Consider the following 26,413-nt stretch of genomic DNA (forward strand, 5'->3'; position numbering starts at 1 on the left):
CGCTACCGAACAGCGAAAGGAGAATTGGATCGCCCCGCTGATCGACTTGCTCTCTGATCCGTCCGCAACACGATCCACGCGTGCCTTGCGTCGTCGAGCTGACCATTTTGCCATCCGTGACAGCCTCCTACACCAACGCAATTACGACTCCGATGGCCGGCAGTAGTTACTCGTCATACCCCGCAGTCTGCAGTTAGAGATATGTGAATATTTTCATTCTGATCCGCAATGTGCGCACTCTGGTGTATCCAAAACCTACCACCGCATTCGACAACGCTACTTCTGGCGCGGGATGTACCGCTACGTGCAGCAGTTTGTTCGCTCTTGCCTCACTTGCCAACGCCGCAAACCGTCAGCACACATGTCGCACGCCGGTCTGCAACAGTTACCTTGCCCTGACCATCCCTTTGGGCGCGTAGGTATCGATTTGTAAGGACCACTTCCTCTGACGTCGGCTGGTAACCGCTGGGCCATCGCTGCCGTAGACCATTTAACGCGATACGCCGAAACCGCCGCTATCCCTGCGGCTACTGCACGCGATGTTGCGTCCTTCCACTGCATCGATTCATACTGCGCCACGGTCCACCCCAGGAGCTTCTCAGCGATCGATGCCGTGTCTTCTTGTCAGAAGTCGTCGAAGCTATTCTCACTGAGTGTAACTCTGTCCACCGCAAAACTACTGCTTACCATCTGCAGATGAATGGCCTCACCGAACGCTTTAACCACACCGTCGGCGACATGCTTTCGATGTACGTCACTTCCAACCACACGAATTGCGGTAATACACTGCCCTTCGTCAACTACGCCTACAACACCGCCCCTCAGAGCACGACCAGTTTTTCGCCTTTCTACTTGCTGTACGGAAGGCGCCCGTCGCACACCATGGACACGATACTCCCGTACACGCCGGTTCTATCTGAGTGTGCTCTCATTTCTGAGACAGCCTAGCTTGCTGAAGAGTGTCGCGAGCTTGCGAAGACTTTTACGACACATGAGCAAGAGTGATAGAATTGCATTTGTGATGGCGCCACCACTTCTGAGCCCACGTTCCATCCTGGTGCGCTTGTATGGCTCTCGATCCCGACCTCTGTAGCTGGCCTTTCTTGCAATCTACTTCCCAAATTCAAAGACCCTTATCGTGTCATCGAGCCGTCAACTATCTGATCGAACCCGTTGAACAATCTTCGGACATGCGCCACCGTGGGTGCGACATCGTCAACGTGGAGTGCCTGAAGGCTTGTTATGACCCGCTCATAGTAACAAGCTGTTAGGTCACCAGGTGGCTCCCTCGTCGACCCCAGGGTAATTGTAGCGAAGCCTCCGAACACTGAAATGGGTCGAACTCTTGAGTACCTCCTAATGGGGCTACCCACCAAGGACGCCAGTCGCGCTGAAAGTCCGTGCTTGGCCATTACTTTCGCCATTGTGTATGCTCGCTGGTTGCCGGCTAATAAACGCCTTAACAAAATAAAGTTATAGCTTCAGACTAGCTTCAGAATATTGCAAAGCTGGGTAACTTGTGTTCCTTTTAGTCAGCTCTTTCTCCACTCAATTTTTTCTTCGCTTTCTGTTTTGATCAATCTTGTCTCCAGCCATTAACATGAGCGTTTTATTTTAGGGTCGACAATGGCTTCACTGACGTTTTCTTGTCGCGGATATGACGGTTCGAAACATATACTAACAAAATGCACAATAAGCTAGATCAAAAAGTTTCGCCTCCAGGTGTCAACCTATACGACCTCTAGTTCCACAGCGCGTGGCGCCAAATCACTATGCCACAAAACGTACGTTGTCCTGCTTGCTAACGACAAGCTATTTGTATAAACGATATACCGTGTGGCAGTCTTCAGAGCTCCACAACTTCAGCGCATTTTTGATCAGTAGTCAGATGGTGCGAAGTACACACGTTGGATAAGCGTTGGGTGCTCTAAGGGTCCTAATCTCTGGCATTTCGAGGAGCGCGTGCCACCACGGGGCATGGTCTCTCCTGCGCGCGCACTTACTACATTCGTGATTCGAGAGAGTGTGAAGGTCACTTCGCACGCTGCCGTGGCCGCGTTTACTAAAAGGAAGGAAGGAAGGAAGGAAAATTTTCATTTGCAAGGGTGTGGGACAGGGGTCATGAGCTTGATGGGTGGGGCCCTAAGTCCAGGGCTCCACTGGCTGCCACCGCCTGCCTGACGTGACGCAGAAGTGCAAGCTGCACCTCTGGGTCAGAGCTGGCGAGCTGTGCCTCCCATTGCTCGAAAGTATTACGAAGCTTGTAGTGACCTAAAAAGGTATCTAAATTCGGTGGTCGTTTTAGGCATCCTCACGAAATGTGGTAGAGCGATGGCGAGCCGCCACACCACGGACACGCATGCTCATACAGCGTTGGAAAAGTTTTGTGTAATCTTTGAAGATTTGGAAAGACTCCCGTTTGAATTCGGCGGAGGTCAATCGCGTCCTCCCGTTCTAATGATTTGTGGGGGCACTGTATTATTGTCACATGCCTCGCTGGTTAGCAAGAATTTCGCGAGGGGCCATTCTGTATGGGTCATTATTCTCCTCAATAGATTCCTGCTGGAGTGTTTCAAAGGATCGAATGTGCTGTCGAAGCTCTGCTCGATTTGTGAGCCCTCGAGCACAAGCGTCGGCACTTTCGTTCCACTCCAGGCCTGCGTGTCCTGGACACCAGATCAGCCTGTATTTGTTCTTCAATCTCCCGCCTAAGAATTTGCTTATTTTTATAGGAAGGCGACCTCTTAAGAAGAAACGGCACGCTTCCTGCGAGTCGGAGATGATAGTTGTCAGCGACTCATCTCTCTGTTCCTGCGCTTTGACTGCAAGGGCAATGGCAAAGCATTCCGCCTTGGCGATCGAGGACGTGTACAGCAATGCACATGTCACCATGCCGTTGTCGTTGCTAAGTACTCATGCAACTGACCGTTTAAAATTGTACCTCGAAGCGTACACATACAAAACATTCGATTTGTTTTTTAATGTTTTTCGGAGCCATCGCACTCTCTCCTCTTGGCGCTTTCTGTTTTTTTTACGTCCATGGTCTTGGGCAGCGGTGAGATCGAGACATTGCTGCGGACGGGATCCGGGATTTCTACAAGAACCTCGTCCAAGTTCTGGGGGTATGGCGGGAAGCCCACCCTAGCAAGTATCTCTCTCCCCGCTTTCGTTTGACTTAGACTGTTTCTCTGCGCAGTCAGTACCGCTGCCTTTAGCTCAGGGTATGTATTATACATACTGAGGTCCAAAAGCTTTTGGGTTGGTGCGCTTACCGGTAGCCCTATGGCCACTTCGTAGGCGCTCTAATTATAGACTCGATGGTTTCTTCTTCTGATTTGTTTAACCCGTGGAAAGGTAGACTATACGTAACCTTACACAGTACAAGTGCCTGTACTAATCTAATTGTGTCTCCTTCCTTCATTTCCTGTTTCTGGTATGTTATTCTATGAATCATTCGTGCAACTTGTTTCGTGGCTGATTTTATTATGTTTATTGTATGGTTCGCTCGTCCATTACTTTAAACCCATTAACCCAGAATATGTGCGACGGTCACCTCACGTACTTTGACACCTTCAATGTGTATATCGATGCTTCCGTTGCATTTGTATCTTTTTTCATGTACCCTGATAATTTCAGTATTTTTGGGGCACAGCTCAGCCCGCTTGCCTTCGCAAAGTTTTCAACTGCTGTTGCAGCCTCTTGAAGTGTCTTCTCTTTGTTCGCCAGAGATCTGCGCGTCGCCCATAGGGTGATATCATCCGCAAGGAAAGTGTATCCTAACTGCGGAACTTCATCCAGAGCTCGCGTGAGTCCTAACATGGCGATAATAAAGAGCAGGAGAGAGAGAATGGCTCCTTGAGGGGTGCCTTTGTTAGACATCTCAAAAGCGTCTGACGTGACTTGTGCTACGCTTATCGAAGCCCGCCGTTCTGTGACGAATGCCTTGATGTAATTGTAGGTGTTTGTCCCACGTCCGATGCTGTTTAATTCTGTTAGGATGGCTTTTTGCGAGATATTCTCGAATGCTCCTTTTAAATCAAGGACTAGTATTAGATGTTCTCTTCCTGTAGGTATATAGCTCAAAACTTCCTCTTGTAATAGGAGAATTGCGTCTTGTGTGGAGAGGCCATTGCGGAAACCCAGCATAGTGGCTGGAAAAAGGCCGTTGTCCTCTATAAAGTTTTGGAGCCGATTATGAATAACCCTTTCGAAAAGCTTTCCCATGCATGACGGCAAAGATATTTGCCTGAGTGCCTGCAGGGATGGCTTCTTCCCGGGTTTCGGTATCGTAATAATTTTGGCTACTTTCCATTCCCCGGGTATCTTCCCTTTGAGCCAATAGTTGTCATTAAAATGGTTTGTCAGTGCCTCTATAACTTTATCGCTGAGGTTCCTTATCATTGCATTTGTGATTTGATCGAACCAGGGGCAGAATTTATCTTGGCTGCTTGGGCAGCCGCAAAGACCTCTTCCTTGGTGATTGGGGCGTCGAGTCTTTCGTTTTTCGCACCAGTGTACTGCATTTCAATACTGCAACTATCGGTACTTTCTCCTATGTATCTGTTCTTAAGTGCTTGTATTAACTTCTCCTCTGTGCCCGGAAAATCATGCATTATTCGTTGTAGTGTTCTGTTCGTGGCCGATTTAGATTTTTCTGGGTCAGGCATGTTCCTTAGGATGGCCCAAGTTTTTGCAGTGCTCAGAGTGTCCTGTAGTGAACTGCAGAACTGGATCCATCCCTCAGTTGCAATTTTGTTAGCATATTGGTTTGCCTCCTCTCCTAAAGCAGCGATTCTGCGGAGAAGGTTCCGGTTGAGCCGCTGGTTTTTCCACCTTTTCAGCATACGCCGCCTGCTCTTCCACAGGTGGAACAGGTGCCTGTCGACTGCAGGAGTCTCTGCTGTTCTTGCGATACGTTTAGATGTTTCTTTGTGAACTGAGATGAAGTACTCTACCAATCCCCAATCGACTCCGGTACAGAGTCAGGTGGGGGATCACCTCATCTGTACCTTTCCCAGTCAGTGATCACCACGTCTCCTATGACCCTACGGAGTTTTGGAGTTGACAGGGAAATTATGATTATTTATTGATCGCTGCCGAGATTCTCTTCCAGGTTTGTCCAGTTAGGGTCATTAATATTACGTGTGAATGCCAGAACTGGGAACGTGTCTCGACTTACGCTGTTACCCAGCCTCGTAGATGTTGTGGGTAGAGTAATTAAGCTCAATCCTAGTTTGGGTACGGCGTGTTCGAGACGCGTTCCCTTAGGGGAATCTCTCGAATAACCCCAGGTGGTGCTGGGTACGTTAAAATCGTCCAATACCACTAGTCGATCTCTCGCCTTTGCAATGCCGACGACATCTTTAAGAAGTGCACCAAAGTCCTTGTGTTTATCTTTGGAAGGGCTGTATATATTTATTATTACAATTTTCACTTTGCCTCTCTTCAAAGGAAGGAGGGTAATTATCTGATGATTTATCCACAAATTTTCTAGGTGCTCAACCTTTGCTGCAATACTTTTGCTGACCAGCGAAGCGACGCGGGGATAATTTGGATCTTGTAAACAATAATATCCCTGCAGTTTTATTACCTTGGGCCCAACCTCCTGCAGGCTTATTACGTCTGGCTGAATTGATACCAAGTTCATGTAATTTTGGAGTGCTGCGGCGCGCTTGTGAAAAGTGCGACAGTGCCACTGCCAAATCTCTAAATGTTCTACACTTTTTGTATAATTTTTGGCCATGCTGCATGGTCGTATCCATGCTGTCACGGTCCGCTTTGGATGGTTTGTTAATGACTGGGGCGGACAGACAGCGTTTGTTTAGTGCCCTCTGCAAGCCTCCCACAGCATCGTTAACATACTGCCTCTGAATTTTCAGTTCTTCTACAACAAAAGTTTTCATTTCCGCCATGAAATCAGCTAGAAGTTTATGAAAAGTAGCTATGCTTTCCCTGTTTGCTTGAACCTGCGTCTGCACTTGCTTTACTAGTTCACTGCTTTATGATTGAGTAGCGAACGAGTTTTCGTCTATCGTTTCCTCGCTCGTTTCTGCGCTGTCCTTCATGTCGGCTAAAGTGGGGTTGCCTACCGACTCGGGTTTTGTATTTTCCTAATTGCATTTTCTAATTTGCTTTCCATTGACGAGATGGTCAGTTTATACACTTTCCGCTCCGCAGCCATTTGATTTCGAAGCTGTTTGATTTCTTGTGTTAATCTTTTGTTCTCCTCTGGAATTTTCCTATACTAGGGGCTATCGTTTACCGGAACATTGGGAGGCACTGGACTCGCCCAGCTCACCTTGTTTAGTTGTTGTTTTGTACGTCCTCCGTACTAAGGCCAGTGGTTGATGCTGCTGCTTCTTCTTTCCTGGCATGGGCGGAGCTTGTTTGCCAGCTGCTGCTCGGTGTTTTCTTCAAGTTTGGCTTGCCAGGGGCCTCCGCAGGCTTGTTGATGTTTCGCTGTTGCGGGGTCTTTGATGTTGATCTCGATCTTGATCGTGATCTTGAGCTGGATCTAGATGTCTGCCGCTTCTGGAGCGTCGCTTCCTCTCGTTCTGAGCTGAACCAACAAGGAGGTTTCTGCTGGTGTTGTTCAAGTTGCTGGGAAATCCTTCTCGGCGTAGGTACACTCTGTTTGTCTTTGAGGCATCTCCACTCGTGATTTTCGGGGAGCCACATTTTTCAGTTTCTTTCTGCACGATTTGTCTCCTGTAGCGTGCTCTTCACCCCATATGGCTCAGTTCAGGGCACATTCGTGTCCTTGAGTAGGATCACACGTCCCACACTTGGAGCACACGTTGGCATTCGGAGTCGGGCACACATCGGATCGGTGTCCAGTTGATAGACGAATCTTGCAAACCTCTACGGTAGGCTTGTATGGATAACAGATCGCCTCTGCACCCATAAAATATACACACCTGGGGAGCACGTCACCCTTAAAAGTTATTATTGCTGACTTCGAAGAGCCCAGCATCCTGGCTCTCTCTATCTTCACCCCTTGTGTCCGTATTCGTAGGTTTGCCATCAGGTCGGCCTGAGTGGTTCCAGGTGGTAGTCCGTGAACTATGCCTCGCAGCACGTCTTCTGGGTCGGCCACGTACGCATTGAAGGGGTGAATCTGTCCTCTGATTTTCAATTATTTGATCTCTCTCAGCCTGCCCAACACTTGTTCGTTTGGCGTGGACAATATTATGATGTTCGATCCGGGGTGGACCCGCAGCAAAAAACTTTCTCCTCCAAAGCTATTCCGGCAGGCCTCTATAACTGCCATAGAGAGCTCCGATCCAAATAGATTTTTCACTGTGAGGCCCTTGTGTGGCCTCAGGATAACTTTTATGTCTTCCTTTGGAAGGGGTGTCGGACCTCGGCGTTTTCTGCGCTGGAACTCCCGCTTGACTTGGCTGTCCAGTGCTGCGACGACAGGCGGATGGGCTGCTGACTTTTCGTTTCTCTTCTCTCTTCCCTTTTCGGGTTCTTTCTGGCTTTGTTTATGGTTCTTTCTTCTTCTGCGGGAAAGGACGGTGTGTCAGCCGTCCCCCGTCCAAGTAAGAGTCACACCCGCGTCGTCATCGTTCTTGTTATCGAGAGACGCGGCACTGGGCGCTCGCGCGTCGTTACTTGGTTCCTCATTTGATGGGACGCTACTCGCGTCGTTCGGTTGATTCTCCGACACCAGAGATGCGCCGGGATGGTCTTCGTCGACGTCCATCTAGACGAAGAATTTCTAGGCGTCCTTATGCATGCATGCTCAGTAAATACAGGGGAATGGTCGACCTCCGTTTTCCCCTGCGCAAGGCGTATAGTCCGAAAGGCAGGTTAAATGGGACTCACCATCGACTTCTAAATCGGTCAGAAAATGTTTGAGAAATTCGGTAGAATGGTGTTGAGCCAGTCGACGCACACACACCCGTCGCCGCATCCCGCACGGCTTAGCGCCCCAGCACCGCCGACCGAAGCCGGTGATACGGTGAGCTGCGTTCGTGCACGTCGTGTCTTCAAATGTTGATTGTTTCTCGTGAAGCTGGTCCTGGTCCCAGATTTTGGTGTCCTTCGAATCCTCGCAACTTCACAAAAACGATGACGCACATTTCAAGTAAACTTGAATGAAATTATCGCCTGAAAGCGTTTCATAAAACGGAGAGCGATGTGAGCACGTCCTCACCACCCTACGCCACCTGGCGGATCTTGACCTATACCCAAGTAATCTTTGTCCACATTGTGAGGAAATAGCTTTATTAGAACACGTGCTCTGGCAGTGCACCAGATTTGCTCATATATCGAACATCACCTCTGCCAGATGGGAGGCGGCAATCCGCAGCTCGTCCTTGGCAGATCAGCTTTGGGCTGTCCACCGAGCCCGCGAGGCGGCTGAGGAGCTTGGCATCTCAGTCCCCACGTGGGAGCTGCCCGCAACACAGTGATCTGTGTTTTGGAGGACCGAATAAAAGTTTATCGAATCCAACGCAGCCAGTGGGCTGACTTCGTACGCGCCGATGGTCAGAGAGACTGGATGCCTAAGAACAACAGCCGCATTTGCTCGCTTCAACTTGCGCCGAGCTGCTCCAGGGTAAATCCTGTGTTCAGGCCCCTTCTCAAGGCAGGGGCTAGAGGGAGAGGGGAAGAACGAGTTGGCGCTACTTAAACTAGCCGGCGGAAAACGCATACAGGGGCTTTAGTCTATATCATCAGAGACACAGCATGACAGACTGCACGTGCGCTCCTAGCAGACGAAATGCCAGTGTGCGTGACGTCACCATTTTTTTTTGTGCAAGCAGCATCAGCTGTGCAGCGGCCTCGACGTGGCCGCGAGGTAGCGCTGCCAGCACTACAATTTTGCGGGCTTTTGACCCATTTTGCACCAAGGTAAATAGCAGATATATAAATCAATATTAAAGATATTCATTTGTACTTCAGATGCGTTTTAGGTCGCGAATCGCTACTAGGGGGTCGATAGCTACTCGTTGACGCAAAAATCTTGACATCAGTAAATTTGATGTCAGTGCTCCTCTAAAGTAAGTGCGCGTGACTTTGTACATCTAATTAGTGCCACTTCATAACGTCTCACTCGCAAAAAAATAAACACATTCACTTTGCATTCACAGGCTTCACATAACATTGATTTCCAAGGTACGTGGGATCTGCTGAGTTCATTATAAATGGAGGACTCCGTAAACTCATCAACTGTGATGAGGTATTGAGATAGACACCGGCGCTCTTCTTACAAAAGCTTCAACTTCTCTTTATCTTAATACTTAATGTACATCCTTTAAATAGTTGTTTACGAATGCTATGCCACTTCACGCACACCGTTTTTCCTTGAGCCATTCTTTGGCCTTGCATATTTTCCTGCAAATGTTGTGCGTAAGCAAAAGATGAAGTTCGTTCATACAAAGTTAGTGATCCACTATCTAAATAATTGTTTCTTGGCCGATCACCCAGAGTGACCGAGAAACATTCGTTTAGGCCATCATCATCGTCATATGAAGTGAAGTCTTCGATGTGGGTCATCCGTCCAGATTTTTAGCGTGTAAGGGTAGAAAGATGGAAGTAGAGTTTGCTGTGTCCAAGGTCTACGAAGCGTCAAGGAACGGTCTTGGCAGGTTTTCCTTCGAAATGTCTCTGGGGGTAAATATGCATTAGAAGTACATTTCACTGGTGTACAGGCCAACACGCCACCATTCCCACGCCCACGCTGGGCGTACATTCCGTAGCGCCTCACGTGGTACCACTTGCCGTACCCTAACAAAGACGTCGCATTGGGGCCACACAGATATCTTGCAGGTAATGAAGCTAAGCAAGAAGACTATCCTGTGCTTCGTAATGTATAGCTACACTTAATACATTTGCGCAAAGGACTCCGGTGTGATGCTATATTCACGCTACGACTGTTTCAAATTTCATTGCCGTCGAATTTACCTTCGATTGTTTCTCTTCCACGCATGCGCAGCACGAAAGAACAACCACAGCTTCGCATCGGCCTAGGAGGAACTCGACGCGGTCATCTACAACTACCCGGTGACTTTCACGCAGAACAAAACAGCCTTCGGCCAGATGTACATTTTTACATCTTGACTCGGGAAGTAGCGTCGTCACCCACCTGGACTGTGGTCTACATATCCTAGTTGGCTTGCTTTTCTGCAGGACGCCGTTTGTCGAGAACTACGCGTGCTGATTATAAACGAGGAACAAAAACGATATGCAGAGCAACCACGCTAGTACCTGTTTTTTTTCGCAAAGCTGTCTTGCCACGTGATTACGTTCGTTGCCCGACGACAGAAAAGCTACATTTGGCATCGCTGTTTATGCAGCTGCCACAGTTGTCATAAGTCATAGCGACAAGACTTACAGGTTGCTCATGCATTCGCCTCATACGAATCGAACTTGAGAGCCATCCGCTCTTTTTTCTTCACAGTTAATGTATGCATCCTCTCCCACCCTGCTACGAAAGCTTTCTGCACCTATCGGAGTGTTGCACTGTCTCTGAGATCGGAGGCATTGCAAACTGTTTTCGTGCCATCTGGTTTTGTACGGCCTTCGTAATTGGCCTACCTCTAACCAGGCAACTATGTGATCACGTGACGCCACCTAATGTGGTGTCATAGCTGCCTCTTGCTTGCACAAAAAAAAAATTACAATCTGTGACACCGTGGGGCACCGCCATCACGTGATAATTTTTTCATAAATAGTTCTGAAGCTGATGGTCCGTTTTCGTGTTTAATAGAACATGTAAGTATTTTGCCTTCAAAGTACGAAGCACCGCAAGGGGATATTGTTGTCGCAGTGCGCTGCGGAGACTAAATTACTAAAAGTGACACAATGACATATCCTTGTTTTTATGCATATGCTATATGGGGTGCGCGGTGCTGTTACCGTTTCGCTACTTCTCAATTTGGCGGAATAGGCAGACGCTGGGAGCGTTTATGGAACAGCGTTCATTCGGCATTTTGAACGGACGCTGTAAGCGTTCATTGTTGCGGCGCCGTATTGTCGGTGTAACCCCCGGATGCGCTGACCGGAGCTGTGCCTCATTCACCGGGTTTGAGCCACAGCCTGCATTATTCGTCACGGGGGCCACGGCCGGGTAGGAAATTGCGCGGCTGGAGCCGCAGGTAATGCGGCCGGCTCCACAGGTACTTAGGCCAGTGCAGGTTCTTCGGAGGCTGCCTGAAATTATACAGAGACTGCTCGGAGTCGTAGTGACTGGTGTATTGCTTCACAAACGTGCTTTATTGAGCATATCTTATAAAATTATAAAGAAAAGATTAAGGGCGTGTTAAGCGGTACATGTGTTAGCATTGCGTTGGGAAAGCGGTTGTGAACGCCGGCGGATTCCTCACATTACTGCGGTCAACTACGCCACAGCTGAGCTCGTTTGTTTGTTGAAAACTTAAGTGTATACAGTTTACCTTCTCTAAAAATTGTGTTCAGGTAAAGTATGTTAGTGATTCATTGAACTATGCAAGATCATTTATCGGAGCTGCATGCGGATGGCCAGAATTTAGGTGTTTAGAAAAAAATCACAGCATATTCATGGGGAGAACGATGATCGGTGGGACGAAGCGTTTGTGCATCTATCTATCTATCTATCTATCTATCTATCTATCTATCTATCTATCTATCTATCTATCTATCTATCTATCTATCTATCTATCTATCTATCTATCTATCTATCTATCTATCTATCTATCTATCTATCTATCTATCTATCTATCTATCTATCTATCTATCTATCTATCTATCTATCTATCTATCTATCTATCTATCTATCTATCTATCTGTCTGTCTGTCTGTCTGTCTGTCTATCTATCTATCTATCTATCTATCTATCTATCTATCTATCTATCTATCTATCTATCTATCTATCTATCTATCTATCTATCTATCTATCTATCTATCTATATATCTATCTATCTATCTATCTATCTATCTATCTATCTATCTATCTATCTATCTATCTATCTATCTATCTATCTATCTATCTGTCTGTCTGTCTGTCTGTCTGTCTGTCTGTCTGTCTGTCTGTCTGTCTGCCTGCCTGCCTGCCTGTCTGTCTGTCTGTCTGTCTGTCTGTCTGTCTGTCTGTCTGTCTGTCTGTCTGTCTGTCTATCTATCTATCTATCTATCTATCTATCTATCTATCTATCTATCTATCTATCTATCTATCTATCTATCTATCTATCTATCTATCTATCTATCTGTCTATCTATCTGTCTGTCTGTCTGTCTGTCTGTCTGTCTGTCTGTCTGTCTGTCTGTCTGTCTGTCTGTCTGTCTGTCTGTCTGTCTGGTCAACACTCTAAGTACCGCCATCTCACATCTTTTCATTATATATTTATTATATAGAAATACCGCCATCCAGTGGACATTCCAAGGACTAAACGAGAGGTGGGTACCTATACTACTACGACAACGACTACAACTGCTACTACTGCATACATCGCGGGCGCACGACCCACGGCTTAAGGAGCTTCGCACTTAAAAAAGTGTTAAACAATTTCGAGTACTGCGTACTCAACTATGGGAGAGCAGTGTGCCGCCCCGATAACTACGAGAACAAGCAGGGGGCGAAAATTTGATCCCAAAGCTTTACTCAGACAAGCGCTTTTTCATCCACACACTTGTGGCGTCTTCATGCCATGCCTTTTTAGAAAACCTGCAAAGTCTTGTTGCCGTGAAGTGCCTCAGCTGATAAACTAATGGTTTCTAAACTGTACGCATTCGAGAGGAGACAGAGGGTTTCCGCCTACTTCCACCTCTCTTTTTGGGCCTCTATGCTAAATCTTTCTTTTTGAAAGGTTTGCGTTTATGGAATGGATATTTATGGCTCCGTAGCAGGATTGAAATGACCACGCGTTGTGCAAATTTTGTTGGTCGCATCGTTGTGAAGTTACCCAATAATGCTACAACACAGCTGCGCTGTAATACTATAGACGGTTAGAACCCAAGAATAAGAATATGGATGCTGTATGGATGAATAAGAATATAGATGCTGTTAGAACCTAAGAATATGGATGCTGTTTTGTCGTTCTTTGTTTCAGAGTGGTCACATCGATTCGAAGGTGGCAGGGTGATACTTTCTGTGCACTTGCTTTCGATAAACATTAGGGTGCGAGACAGCGCTGTGGTCTGTCTCTTCTTAGGAGTCCGCATGGTGTGAGGGCTGTTCTTCAACTTGCTCAATAGCTACATCACCAACTATCACCCGTATTTCAATTCGTACCCTGTCCTGGCGAAGGTGCTCCAGATATCGACCATTGTTCGGCTGAACGCTCGCTCTTCGTCCGTGTACCACGAGGTCGAGAAGGGCTCGCCGAACAAGTAGAACAGCTCGGACGTGTGCACAACGCCCATCCACGGTGGCGTGAGCGAGTTCTTGGTGCGGTATGCGAACAGGTAGAAGTAGACGTCAGCGCCCTGCAAGCATGGACGTGTTCAGGGTGGACCTACGCGGTGCGGTTATGTGAAGAGCTCTTCAAAAGACGCATCTGATTTGTCCAAAAGCTTCTTGGTGTTCGCTAAGTACTGGTTAGCTGAGTACTGGAAGAACAAAGTGAATGGATGGTTTAAGTGTGCCGCTGGGTGGCACACAGCTCTACAAGGCACGTTTGCAGCCAGCTGTTGCTGCAAGTAAAACCATCAACATCATGCCATTGAAGACTCTGAGTATGGACGGATGAACGCACGAACGGATGGACGAACGGACGGACGAACAGACACACACACACACACACACACACAGCACACACACACACACACAGCACACACACACACACAATTTGGGCTGCAGCATGGTACCGTAGCTGGAGAAATACCGATTGTAGACCACTAAGGACATGCACGGCTGAAGTTGTCGACCTGAAGGAAATGTAGCTAACGTACCTATCACTTAACCATGCACTTGACTTACGAGCCTCCTGGTGCGCTCTGATTTTAGAGCGACCGAGACCAGTTTGTGCTTGTTACGGGTTCAAATCCCGTATGAGGCAGAATGTTTCATCCATTAGAAAACTTTCCTCTCCGATGGAATTGATATGAATTTCTTTTGCAACTTTTACCTAAAAGCATATCTATGGCAATTTTCTTTTTCTTGTACCTTCCTATGCCTTACAAGCTGCTTGGAACCAACGCGACACCGTTAAGGTATATTATCCTCACCTTTCGGCTGAGTGCCCGCGCGAAGTGATGTGCTGGGCAGACCAAGAAGTAGTCGGCTATGCACGAAAACACGATGTTGCGCAGCTTGAGGAACGTTGTGTGGCCCCGCAGGCCCATGTAGCTCCAGAAGATTCGGCGTAGTTGCGACTTCGAGAAATTGTGCAGAAACGTGCGGTTGCACGTTTCGAACATCTCGGAGTTGGAGACTTTGCTGTGGCTCTCGCGCCGGAAGAACTGCGGATAGGCCCTGGGCAGGTTGATTTGAATACATGCTTACACGAGAATGTATGTATGTATGTATGTATGTATGTATGTATGTATGTATGTATGTATGTATGTATGTATGTATGTATGTATGTAAATATGTATGTATGTATGTATGTATGTATGTATGTATGTATGTATGTATGTATGTATGTATGTATGTATGTATGTATGTATGTATGTATGTATGTATGTATGTATGTATGTATGTATGTATGTATGTATGTATGTATGTATGTATGTATGTATGTATGTGCGTATGTATGTATGTATGTATGTGCGTATGTATGTATGTATGTATGTATGTATGTATGTATGTATGTATGTATGTATGTATGTATGTATGTATGTATGTATGTAAATATGTATGTATGTATGTATGTATGTATGTATGTATGTATGTATGTATGTATGTTTGTATGTATGTATGTATGTATGTATGTATGTATGTATGTATGTATGTATGTATGTATGTATGTATGTATGTATGTATGTATGTATGTATGTATGTATGTATGTATGTATGTATGTATGTATGTATGTAAGAGTGACTCAAAGCCCTGGATTACACTTGGATAATTACATTTTAACCGACTGTACGAAACGGCTACAAGTCTCACTCAAACGTCTCCACTATAGCTGTGACTTCAAGTCCACAAACTTCGTGGCTTCAAAACAGGAGACCTCGGACTGAAACACTCTATGGTGTTTATGCCTTTTACACTAAATCACTGGAATTTAAATACCCAAACTCTGTACATTTGAACCAAAGTCCATACGGTCTGAAGACTAAGGATAGTCTTTGACTGAAAGGCTCGAGTAATGCCTTTGAAGCTAGTGTAGACCTAGATACGCAGTGAAAAGATTGTGGAGATGTTTCACGCACGTGCTGAGAATGCTGGCTCCTTCGTCAGGTGTGATGCCGATGAGCAGCTTCAGGTTCTTGTTGAAGAAGCCGTATTGAAGCGCCGGCAGTATGTGCATAGGGAGCATCTCGTCACCGAAGACTGGGACAAACACCCTGAGCATGCCAAAGAGAACCGTTGTTGCGTCCTGCGTAGATTCAATATAAGTACAGTCTCTTAAGCTTATGCCCTAAGGAGACGACAGGTGGAGGCGCATGTTATGATGACATATTTATAGTGTTACGATAACCTTCTCGGCCAGTTACGTTCGCCAACCTTCCCTCTCTTCGTCGACATTTTAAGTTTCTTGCTGATCTTCACCAATTGTAGTGCTACATTCGAAATCGGTACTTCTTTCACGAAGCAAACTCGTGGTTTGGGGTAAGCACCACCGTAATCGCGTCGCAAATGATAGCGGACAGTCGAGCCACATTGGCGTAATGAGATGACATCACTGATGGCGTCATCTTGCCACAGCGCTATTCGACATTCTGCCCAGATATTGCCAAATCGCTCAGTGCCTCACTAAGTCTCGCAAAGTGTCGTCAAGTTTCGTTAAACTTCGTTGTCTCTGCATAAGGCATTTAAAGATTTTACCATAAAAAGCGCGAAACTGGACATCGTGAGGAGCTGGAGGCAGCTGTGCCATTGAAACTGCCACAAGTTACCGGGGTTCATTATTTTATGTAACACTACTCTCTAACATGCGAAACGCCGGGAGAAAATAACGTGTCCATTTTTTGTAGCTTTAAAGTCAGGTCGACAACCTTTTATGGCGCACTCTTAGTGATATCTGGTTGGTTATAAAGAGAAAGCTCTTCTGTGCTCTGCGTATCACCGGCGTCAAAAGGTGTATGTAAATAGCAATGCGAATAGCCCGTCGTTAGCGTGCCAGAGGACGGACGAACGTTGGTATGATGTGTGGCCAAGCAAGTCGTATATATATATATATATATATATATATATATATATATATATATATATATATATATATATATATATATATATATATATATATATATATATATATAGTCTAGTAGATCCTCCGTGAGCGGTCACAACGTGGTTTATTTCGACGTTTCGGCCTAGAGTCTGGCCTTCATCAGGAAGGATATATTCATCAGGATATATATATATATATATATATATATATATATATATATATATATATATATATATATATATATATATATATATATATATATACATATATATATATGACATGACGGCGACGCCGACGGCAAACACCAGCCGAGATTCTATTCTTTCGCAATAAAACTGTTAGGGCGCGTCCACAGTTCCGTTTGTTAAATTGCAACGCATTCGTATTATGTCATCAAAAATCAAAATTCTTCTCCGTGCTGAAAAAAAGTTTGACCATTTGCGTCCCGCGTTGGTGGCATGAACAACACGACTGATGTGAAGTAATAATCATGGGATGGCACAACCACATGACGTTCTGGTGACAACACTGATTGTCAACACTTGTGATTTTACAGCGAGGTTAGTGTGGCGTCACCGGGTGTCACTATGACATACTGAGGCAGCACGATGTCGTCGCTTGGTCATAGGTTGGCCATCGTGGAGGCAGCTGGGAAACGGACAAGGTGAAAAAAAGCTTGCAATACCACTAACTCTGAAGGCAGTGCAAAGGCTTGTTAGGTACAGAAAGTTTTCGGAAAGTGGGAGGGGATGGATAAATACGTCGACTGAGAAGTAAAAGGAGATGGCTGTGGCCCTATTGTCTTATCATACAAATGCGACATTGTGACATTGGGACATTGTGAGTCATGTGTCGTTTTAGGAAGGGCTGAGTGTATGCGTTCTAGAATAATGAAGCTCACCACTATCTTGTCTGCCTCGATGCGCCTCAGGCAGGACACGATCTGTCGCGGGTGGGTGGTTACAGTCATTCCTCTGACAGCACAGCCGACCAGGTAGGCCAGCTTGTCAGCAATCTGCAGCGTGTTGTTCTCGCGCGCTATGATGGACACGCATGGGCTGCCACTCTGCATCACGGCACGCTTGATGACGTGTCGAGTCAGTGGTGACGTGGCCTGCAAAGAAGGGCGATAGCGATTGCTTCCTGTACGGGAACGAAATGAAATGAACGCGCCCGCCCGGTGTCTTTTACCTAAATACTCATATTTGCCAGACATGTCAGTCGTCATCGTCATTATCATCAATCTGACTACGCCTCCCTGCCGAGCAAGCCTTTCCCATAATCCCCCAATCTACCCGGTCAAGTGCTAGCTGCTTTCGAGGTATTATCGCAAAGCGTCATACTGTCATTCGAATAACAACGTAACTATCTTCATCTGAAGCTAAATAGAGCGAAAATGCACGGCCACAAAAATCAAACACACGGGACAACACCTTGTCCGGTGTGTTTGCTTTTGTCATGTGTTTGATTTTTGAAACCACGCTGGTTTTTTTTTTTTGCACTGTTTGACACGAGTTCTCACTACATGGCTGCCCACGCTCGTTTTTAATCTCGGTTTCGACGAAGATGTCCTCAACGCCCATTCATCCCGCGAGCCAATATGCTCTCTTTATTTATCTTGATTCTGTCGTCAGATTGATATTCAGAGCAGGAAACGTTACGTTTCTTAGTGTTCCTAAAGCCTATCGACGCCTAGTATATTGAGCAACACCTAGTATATTATAATCATATGATGGTTTTGGGACGTTAAATCCCACATATCAATCAATTAGTATATTAGGTTAAGAGATCAGATGCAGAAACGGGAATAATGTATCAAGATAACGAATATCGAAAGCGGACGTGGGTTAACTTACGAGCACTAAAAAAAATTGCCCGCAGCTTCCCTCGGGGGAACACTGAGGAGGATGCGGAGCATATAATTGGTTAACGGGGTGTTAAAGTGCGACTTACTTGGGTCGATGGCTAAATTGGTTAACGTGGGTGTGAAATGGGGTGTTAAATTGCGACTTACTTGGGTCGATGGCTAAATTGGTTAACGTGATTGTAGGAGGGGGTGTTAAATGAGTGAACACGTACACACGTATGCGAAAGGACGGCGCTGGTCGAAGGGACGTCGATCATTGTGTTTGTGGATTCGTTGGAATTTATTTCACCGCGACCTTAGACGTCGACGCGCCGTACAAACCAACCGACGAGCGGCAACTGAGCGAGCGAGCGCCGACCTTGAGTATATATACAGCGCGACGGCGCATGCACTGTCAGCTGTTGAATGTTCTCGAAGGAGAAGCGCGCGCGCGGCACAGATGGCGACGGCGCGACGGCGCATGCGCTGTCAGCTGTCGAATGTTCTCGAAGGAGAAGCGCGATCGGCACAGATGGTGGGCGACGGCGCGACGGCGCATGCGCGCGCGTCAGCTGTCCAATGTTCGAGAAGCGGTGCGGACGGCGCGGACGGCGCGGACGGCGCACTACAAGGCGCGAGTATAAGATGCTTCCGCATCTAAAACAGTACCATTTTACACGCTCGTGCTCCTGACACATGGAGCTGACGCACTTTTGAAGGTGTACCTAAGAACGAAACTAACACAGTTAATGCCTTATAACAAACACTTTTACCTAACTTAGCCGGTGGACAACTACATCGCGAGTTGGCCTCTAAGGTCCTTTCGCCTTATAGGGATAGTGTTGCCACATTACTAGCTTAGAGGGCAGGGTGAAAGTGCTTGTGGGCGAGCTGTGCCAAAGCAGAGCGTTCACTCCAGCTGAAAGGGCAAGTAAATGGTACCCGTATAGACGCTATGTTAAAGCATAGTTGTTAAGCGATTATGCCGTCCCAAATAATTTTGCAAGTTCGCCTTTTCGGACCATTTTGTCTTCCAAGAGTCATGAAGCTTGGCATTCCCAGTGCACAGCATGACCTGGCTCTTACCATTAGACCAATGGACATGGCACCCGCACTGTTGCCGAAGGCGGTGATCTTGTTCGGGTCACCTCCGAAGAGCTCGATGTTGTTGAGGACAAACAGAAGAGCCAGGTACTGGTCATAGAGGCCCATGTTGCCCGGAGCGTATTCGAGGGCACCGTAGAGGAAGCCGAAGGCTCCCAGCCGGTAGTTCATCTTCACCATGACCACGTCGGCCATCGCCGTCATGTACCTGCCCCGTCGAAATAGAAACACCCGCGTTTTACGCCTTCGTACCCATAGCGTGCACGTCGTGCTATGCGTAGGTGTGGCTTTCGATATTCACAAGCGTTACCTGAGAAGATGGGAGGACAACCGTCACTGGGGGTTCCTTGTACGCCATTCATGGTTTATAGATAAGTGTATGTATGTATGTATGTATGTATGTATGTATGTATGTATGTATGTATGTATGTATGTATGTATGTATGTATGTATGTATGTATGTATGTATGTATGTATGTATGTATGTATGTATGTATGTATGTATGTATGTATGTACGTATGTATGTATGTATGTATGTATGTATGTATGTATGTATGTATGTATGTATGTATGTATGCGTGTCATGTATGTATGTATGTATGTATGTATGTATGTATGTATGTATGTATGTATGTATGTATGTATGTATAAGAAGTCGCAAACAAACGAGAACAAATAAACTGATAGTTTGATGGTAGATATCGTTTCTGTTCCGACAATACTGATGAGAAATAACAAACAATAACGCCATGGAATGTAAATAGCTTGTTATTTGTAGCGTTTAAAAAATATTTCACAATTTAGAGCACCATGAATACTTTACTATTAAGAGCGGTAAGCTCTGCGAACATTTGGACACTAATTATGGCAGAATTATGAAGAAAATAATGCGGACCAAAGAATAACACGCCGCGCACAGGGACCAAACTTGCACCCTTTGAATGGTTTAAGATTTGGTCCTCGCTGCCTGCAAAATTGGCCACCAGCATTTAAATAATTGAAATTCGGAAATTAAGTTGACATCTACTATTAAGTGAAGTCGCAAGTTTGCTTCACATTCGCCTAAGATGGTTCGAAGGTGAAGGCCATGGGACTGTTTCTTCTCAGTCGATCGTATTGATCACCCCCCTTCCCCCCACTTTGTGGATATTTCTGCACCTTGCGTGGTTCTACATTGTCTCCGCGATCGGCGTGCCTATGACCAAGCGACGACGTTCTGTGATAACGTCATCGCATAACGGCATATCGTGACGTAATCATGGCTTCACAAATAATACGTAAAAATGACGTCATATGGTGACGTTATCACATGACGGTGATCTTTTGCATCACTCATGCTAACACTGCCGTCTTCTGCAGTCACTTTTGGCGTTTCTTGAAGCTTCTAAGGCTTTCCCTTTATTATGTGCGTGGCCCTTGACACACTGAATAAATATACTAGCCATCAAAATACGTACCTGAGGTCCCTCTGTATCAGCGGTCTCTCAAAGGTGTACGCTCCACCGTGGAAGTATACCATGACGTCAAGCTTCCGCGAGGTGTTCATGGTCGGCGTCCACACGTTCAGGTAGAGGCAGTCCTCTTGGCTCAGCACGCCTTGCTACAAACAAGGAGTGTCGTAATGAGAGACAGTCACTTCTTGGACATGTCAGTTTCAGTGCGAGCTGATTGGCTACGTGTCGAGGAAAGGCGCAGGCAGAGATAATTGACCGTACGCGTCATTAAGCTGGCATCAGCCATCTACGAGACAGTCCTGACCAGTTGGGCGTAAGTACACTTGTGGAAACAATTATGCCCCGCATATAGATTATCGTCAGAGAGTACGTGTAGAAGTTAGTTGGGTAGACATCGTCTTCAAAGAATGCTACAGGTGACCATGGCGATTTCTGCACCAAGCGCTAAAAACGACAGGGCAAATCGCGTGCTCTCAAGAGAGACTAATTAAAGTAGATTTGCATTTCCTGTAGAGTGAATAGTTTATTCCTCTTGAATATTTCTACAGGTGAGGTGTTGTTGCGCTACACCAGGGAGTGACCCACCCTTCATCAAAGGACAATTTCATTTACGGCATCGTGTGTCATCCTGCTGACGTCCTCGCATAAAAGCACTGCGCCGTCTTTGCATGCAATAAGGGTGACCTTTTCGGATTACACCATCAATGACATCCTGAGCAAGTTATTACATATCTATATCACATTAGGTCCTCAAAAGAGCTCATCACGCTACGCCATCGCATGTCTCTTGGTCATGCTCCCTCTAGTACCATTCTATGTTCGACACGCCATCAGGGATTCAAATTTTCAACAGAGGGAAGGCTTTGGCCCTAATAGAGTTTTACTCAATGTCTTGAAATGGTGAGGAACTCTGCTTTCATTCACTTGCGTCTTATGGGTGCCTGGGCGCGAGGGTATGCCGGGAAAAACATCAACTCACGCCACTGGCCGCGAGTACGTAAACCGGGCTGCCCACCACCCACTGGATACTCGACGTGTGGTTGAAGAAAAGACGCAGGCTGTGCAGAACACCTATTCGTCGCTACTCGAACACTGCCGACTTAAGCTACGAGTTTGTACCCTCCACCGCACCCAAAACTGGCAAAAGCATAGCACATGACGTTCAGACGACTGCCAAGCAAAACGTGCACACACGGAACATTAATACACCACCTGTACCCAACGAAGCGTTGCTACGTGTACTCGCTCTGCAGCGTACCGGGCACCCTGGTACACTTGATCCTTGATTGTATCTGTCATGCAACCCGCAATATTCAAGTGAAGATGACAAAAAATTAGGCAGGATGAACGAACGATGACCACCTAACCTAAACGTGGAAAGTCAAGCTTCCTGTCGAGAACTTGGAGCACCGGAGACAACTCGTCGCCAGGGTCAAGTGGGCAGTCGAAGACAGGGGGTTTCTCTGCAGGGCGCCTTCCCACCAAAGGGCGACGCTGGGCATTGCTCGAAACACTGTTCCGAGAATAAACGTTTATTTCCCTTCATCCACGGAGACGTTCAGATACCTCACCTGCATGCACCGGGGTGGCATCTTCGTGGCACGGAGCACGTCGGTCCAAGGATCGATGGGGACCGGCCTGCGGAACCGCAGTCGCCCAACGGGAGGCTTGGCGAACGGAATGCCCAGGAAGAAGTGGATGGTCTTGTTCAGAACTACCTGCACGATGGGCGTAAATGACGACAGGTTTAGAGAGATGCATTCCGCGTATGAGCCATTCCAGTAGATGTCTATTGTTGTTATTCTCGGAGCATGGGTGATACCCAATGCAGGAGATCGACCGTAGTTTGGATGGGTATCTAGGTCGTTGGCTTTTTCTTTTTTGTTTCTTGATTGCCAAAAAACAAACGGGGAATCCTCGGGAAAAAATACAGGAGCGGCTTTAACGAACCTCAAGCCCTAACATTCTCTAAACATGGTGCGAATGTTGAGCGTGAAATGAAGACAACGTAGAGGCGTAAAAGCCCGAAGTTTATGTTAAAATATCACTAAACAGAAACAACTGCTTGGTTTACATCGATAAAGTGTACTCTTAGAACTCTAATGCCGTAAGTGTCACCACCACAAGTTTATTATTAGAAGTAAATATTATGGTTGAAGTTTTTTTAAAAAAATTCGCGCAGAAATCTCTGCACGCGACGTCACAACTTTCAAAATGTATTTTTCGTATTTTTGCAGCCTTGCCTCGATTGAGCTTTATGAAAGTTTATAAAGGTTAGGTCTATGGCTCCCACAGATCACAATATACTTCAATATTATACAGAGTATAAACGACACATTCATTAGCAGACGCTGTCAAATTCTTCCACGTCTTAGTGTTTGGTGCGGCAATATAAAGGTGGCGTCTCAAGCCGCATTCTCCTTTCCCACCTTAGCTCGTTTACTAAGCGCCGTCTCTCGGTCGAGGAGCCGTTTCCGGAAAGGGGAATTGTACTTTACCAATACGCAAGCAATCGTTTCCTTAGATAGTGTTCTAGCTAATCAACATCATTGGACGACGCCGCATACTGGAACGCAGCACAATGACAATTCCTTACTTCACGGAAGCCTTGTACCAGACCGAGTGTCGTGTTGACGATTTTAGTCTTGTTGATGTGTTTGCCATTGTGGGCCGAGGCGGCGGGCAAGGTGGCGACAGCCAGGGTCAGGAACAGTACGCCCAGAAGGGGTCGTAGACCTGCAGAACGGTGAAAAAGAATCTCGTTGGTCATGTCTGGCGCCGAGCCATGACGATATACAATTCCTTTTCTCACTGGCACAGGGAAGCAAGTTGATTTTGTATATTTTAGAAGAGTGACGAAATCATAAAATTTTGAGCATAGCATTAAGTGCGAGCGAACGCGTCGGCTAACCACGCAACCATGCAAAACACGTTATTGTCAACATCTTGCCATACTACACTGTCGTTTATAACGATCCTTCTCAGGCTATGTAAAAGAAGTCTGAAATGTTTCCACGTATCGCTTCTGGTAAATACTGCTTGTTACAGATGGTCCCCATTATGTGCTAACCGGCGGATCAGTGAAGATTCCAGTTCATTTCACAACTAAACGTCGTGGCTTTAAGCCATCAAATTTCTAGGTCTATAGGCATATACAGTTAGTAATAAGGCAAAAAGGTCTCGAATGGCCTGATACTCTTCGGCTTGAAATTTCTTCCTGCCACTACTGCTGCTGCAGATGCAAGATGTGTGTTACAAGCCCAAACACAAACGAAAAAATCTCAGATAAGAAACACATTGAACGACACTATATAAGACGAATAAGAAAGTTCTGTGAGATTTATAGAACCAATCAGTGGATATGTGTTACACGTGTCGTATAAAATGTCTCCATAGGGATGTTTTCAACGAAGATGACTTTTCAAGGCCAAAGGGGTTTCAATTGTTTCAATTTTCCTGGTATCAGCGGCGCGGTGTTTCTCGAGAATAAGCGGGGCACCATAGCAAGAAGGCAAACTAACCGCACAATAAGTTAAGGTAATAATAATTGAAACAACAGAAAAGTCTAGAAAACGCTTACTGGTTACCATCGCGAATGCTGAACGTCACTTCTCGAGGACTGATCTGGTAGCTCTTGTGCAAGCGGGTGCGTTGAATTTCGAACTGCATGTGCCGACAGAGTGGCTCAGTTTCCGAGCGGTCACATGACGAGCGGCGCAGAATTTTGAAATGACCGACCGGTGGGCTCCTACGAGTAGTCGGCGGCGACGGAGTAGTCGCCGTCAGGTGTCCATGTTTGATTTTTTTAAAATTTTTTCCTCTCCTCACACTTGGCGAATACCCACTGACAGGGGTGGGTCTCGAATCGGGAAGCTTTAACGCGGTTGCGTCAAAGAGCTCGTTTCGCAGAAATTTAGGCGTCGGTGTCGGCGGAGCGTAGTTGGCTGCGAGCGAAGAATCACCATCTTGTCCGTTACCCGAAAATCAGGAAATATGCAAATGAAATAAATAGTAGGAAATCACGGCATACACACGAAGTCAATGATGATGATTGGGCGAAGTGGTGGCATCATTCGGTGTTACTTTAAGTTCCCCCTGACATTCAACACTAACGCATGTTATATGCAATGTTTATTGATCATGACTGCTATGTTGTGTTAAAGTTGTGAATGTCGTTCTGCCTTCAATATTATTGCTTTGTGGTATGAAATCGAGCTTGAAGTTGGCACATACGACTCTGGACATGTTCCCCTGGTGGTTGTTGATTGTTTACAATCATAGAAAACGCATTGTAGAGCATATTAAGATGTCATCTACTGCCCAAGCCAGTCGCTGTCCGCGATCACCATCTTCTTCATCGTAGTCAGCGTCATCATCATCCTTAGTGGTGGCAACGGTGCACAACGCTAACGCAAACGTACAAGCCTCGACTGCAAGGAGCTTCGCCCTTAAAATTTCCGGGTTTGCGTGAGCAAGTGTCCTAGCACGCATTCAAGCATCTGCTTAGAAGTACGGTGAAAATAACGTCCTCTGCTTGGAAATGCTGTCAAAATAACCTCCATGGTTTACAAACACACGGATACTGTATAAGGATTCGCAATAAAACATGTTATATCACCGTAATATTGTAGCACAAGCGTACATTGCCATAGGGTGTCAAAACACGTTATTATCGTGACTAATTAGTGGTTTACAGCTGGCGATCTTCTTGAGACCAGGTAGTGGGTGTTTAGTGAGTTCAAAAATATTTGACTTGCGTAGTTGCTTATGATCTAAAGCATGCTACACATTAACAGAAAATAAAAACAGCCATATGCAATATGCAGAAACTTGCCTGACACAAGCCACTTCCAACTTTATTGATTACGTTGTAGTAATCCACTATTCGAACTTCTAGAGTAACATTATATTGAATGAAAAGTGTGTACTAAGTGGTAGAAGTACGAAATAGGGAGAGGGTATCGCTATCGCGGTCAACTCTTAAAAACGAAACCTCCAGACCACCCAATTTTCGTTCGGCCAGCATATATAGCCTGCAGCTTGCACACATGACCGATATAATCCGAAATTCGGCAGCATAACTCAGCTCAGAATTAACAAAACTCCAGTACTGCAGGTTAACACGCAATCCGTCAGTAATTACTAAACTTTTCAGACACTATTATCATTACCAAGTGAACTTTGACTTTTCAATAGTGACAAAAATTGCAGCGTGATAAATCATTCTTGCGCTCCGTATTACTTAAAAAAAAGCATTTTTCAGACACTTTTCGGACGTCCCCTATCACAAGCACAAATTTGTTTTCATACTTGTCAGTTTGCCTGCTCACTCTTCTACATTGCATTCCGCCAACCCTAAAGATTTTGCTAATAGCCCTTTTTTATTCTAATAACCACAGTGCAATAAACACGATGAAACATGAGAATGACCAGTGTAAACATCTTTTATACTTTTCTGCTTTCATTCACGCTGCAACGATTACAAAATACTTACAGACTCGCCTTATTGTTCAGTGCCAAACTAAGAGTTAGTCTTGCATGCGGTTAAAGTTTGTCGCTGTTTAGGTATTTTATCAGTTACTAGCGTTGGTAAAAAAATATCTAAACAGTGGTTACGTCAATCCAATGTTTCAACAAGTGGACTTATTTTCTAAAGGCTAGAACAGTGCCGTTGTCTTCCTTGTCTTCGTCAAGGCTTGTCTACCTCAAGACTTGTCTTCCTCAAGCCTAGTTCTGTTTTAGC

General features: G+C 46.0%; 1 protein-coding gene across 2 annotated transcripts; it reads right to left on the reverse strand.

Annotated features, from left to right (window-relative positions):
* Positions 1-10,728: 10,728 nt before the first annotated feature.
* Positions 10,729-24,459, reverse strand: LOC119179280 (acetylcholinesterase). 2 transcript variants are annotated; one of them, XM_075868097.1, is made up of 10 exons: positions 24,258-24,459; positions 23,267-23,406; positions 22,242-22,388; positions 20,674-20,816; positions 19,198-19,423; positions 17,167-17,379; positions 15,304-15,470; positions 14,154-14,400; positions 13,219-13,412; positions 10,729-11,163 (listed from the first exon to the last, which is right to left on the reverse strand). In XM_075868097.1, the coding sequence occupies exons 1-10, from the start codon at positions 24,337-24,339 to the stop codon at positions 11,055-11,057; spliced, it is 1,668 nt and encodes a 555-aa protein (XP_075724212.1). In that variant the 5' UTR covers positions 24,340-24,459; the 3' UTR covers positions 10,729-11,054. The 2 variants fall into 2 exon arrangements, with proteins under 2 accessions (XP_075724212.1, XP_075724213.1); XM_075868098.1 differs by having other exon boundaries at positions 24,251-24,344.
* Between the last annotated feature and the right edge of the window lie 1,954 nt (positions 24,460-26,413).

This window comes from Rhipicephalus microplus, chromosome 7, assembly GCF_043290135.1.
Source record: "Rhipicephalus microplus isolate Deutch F79 chromosome 7, USDA_Rmic, whole genome shotgun sequence".
Lineage (NCBI taxonomy): Eukaryota > Metazoa > Arthropoda > Arachnida > Ixodida > Ixodidae > Rhipicephalus > Rhipicephalus microplus.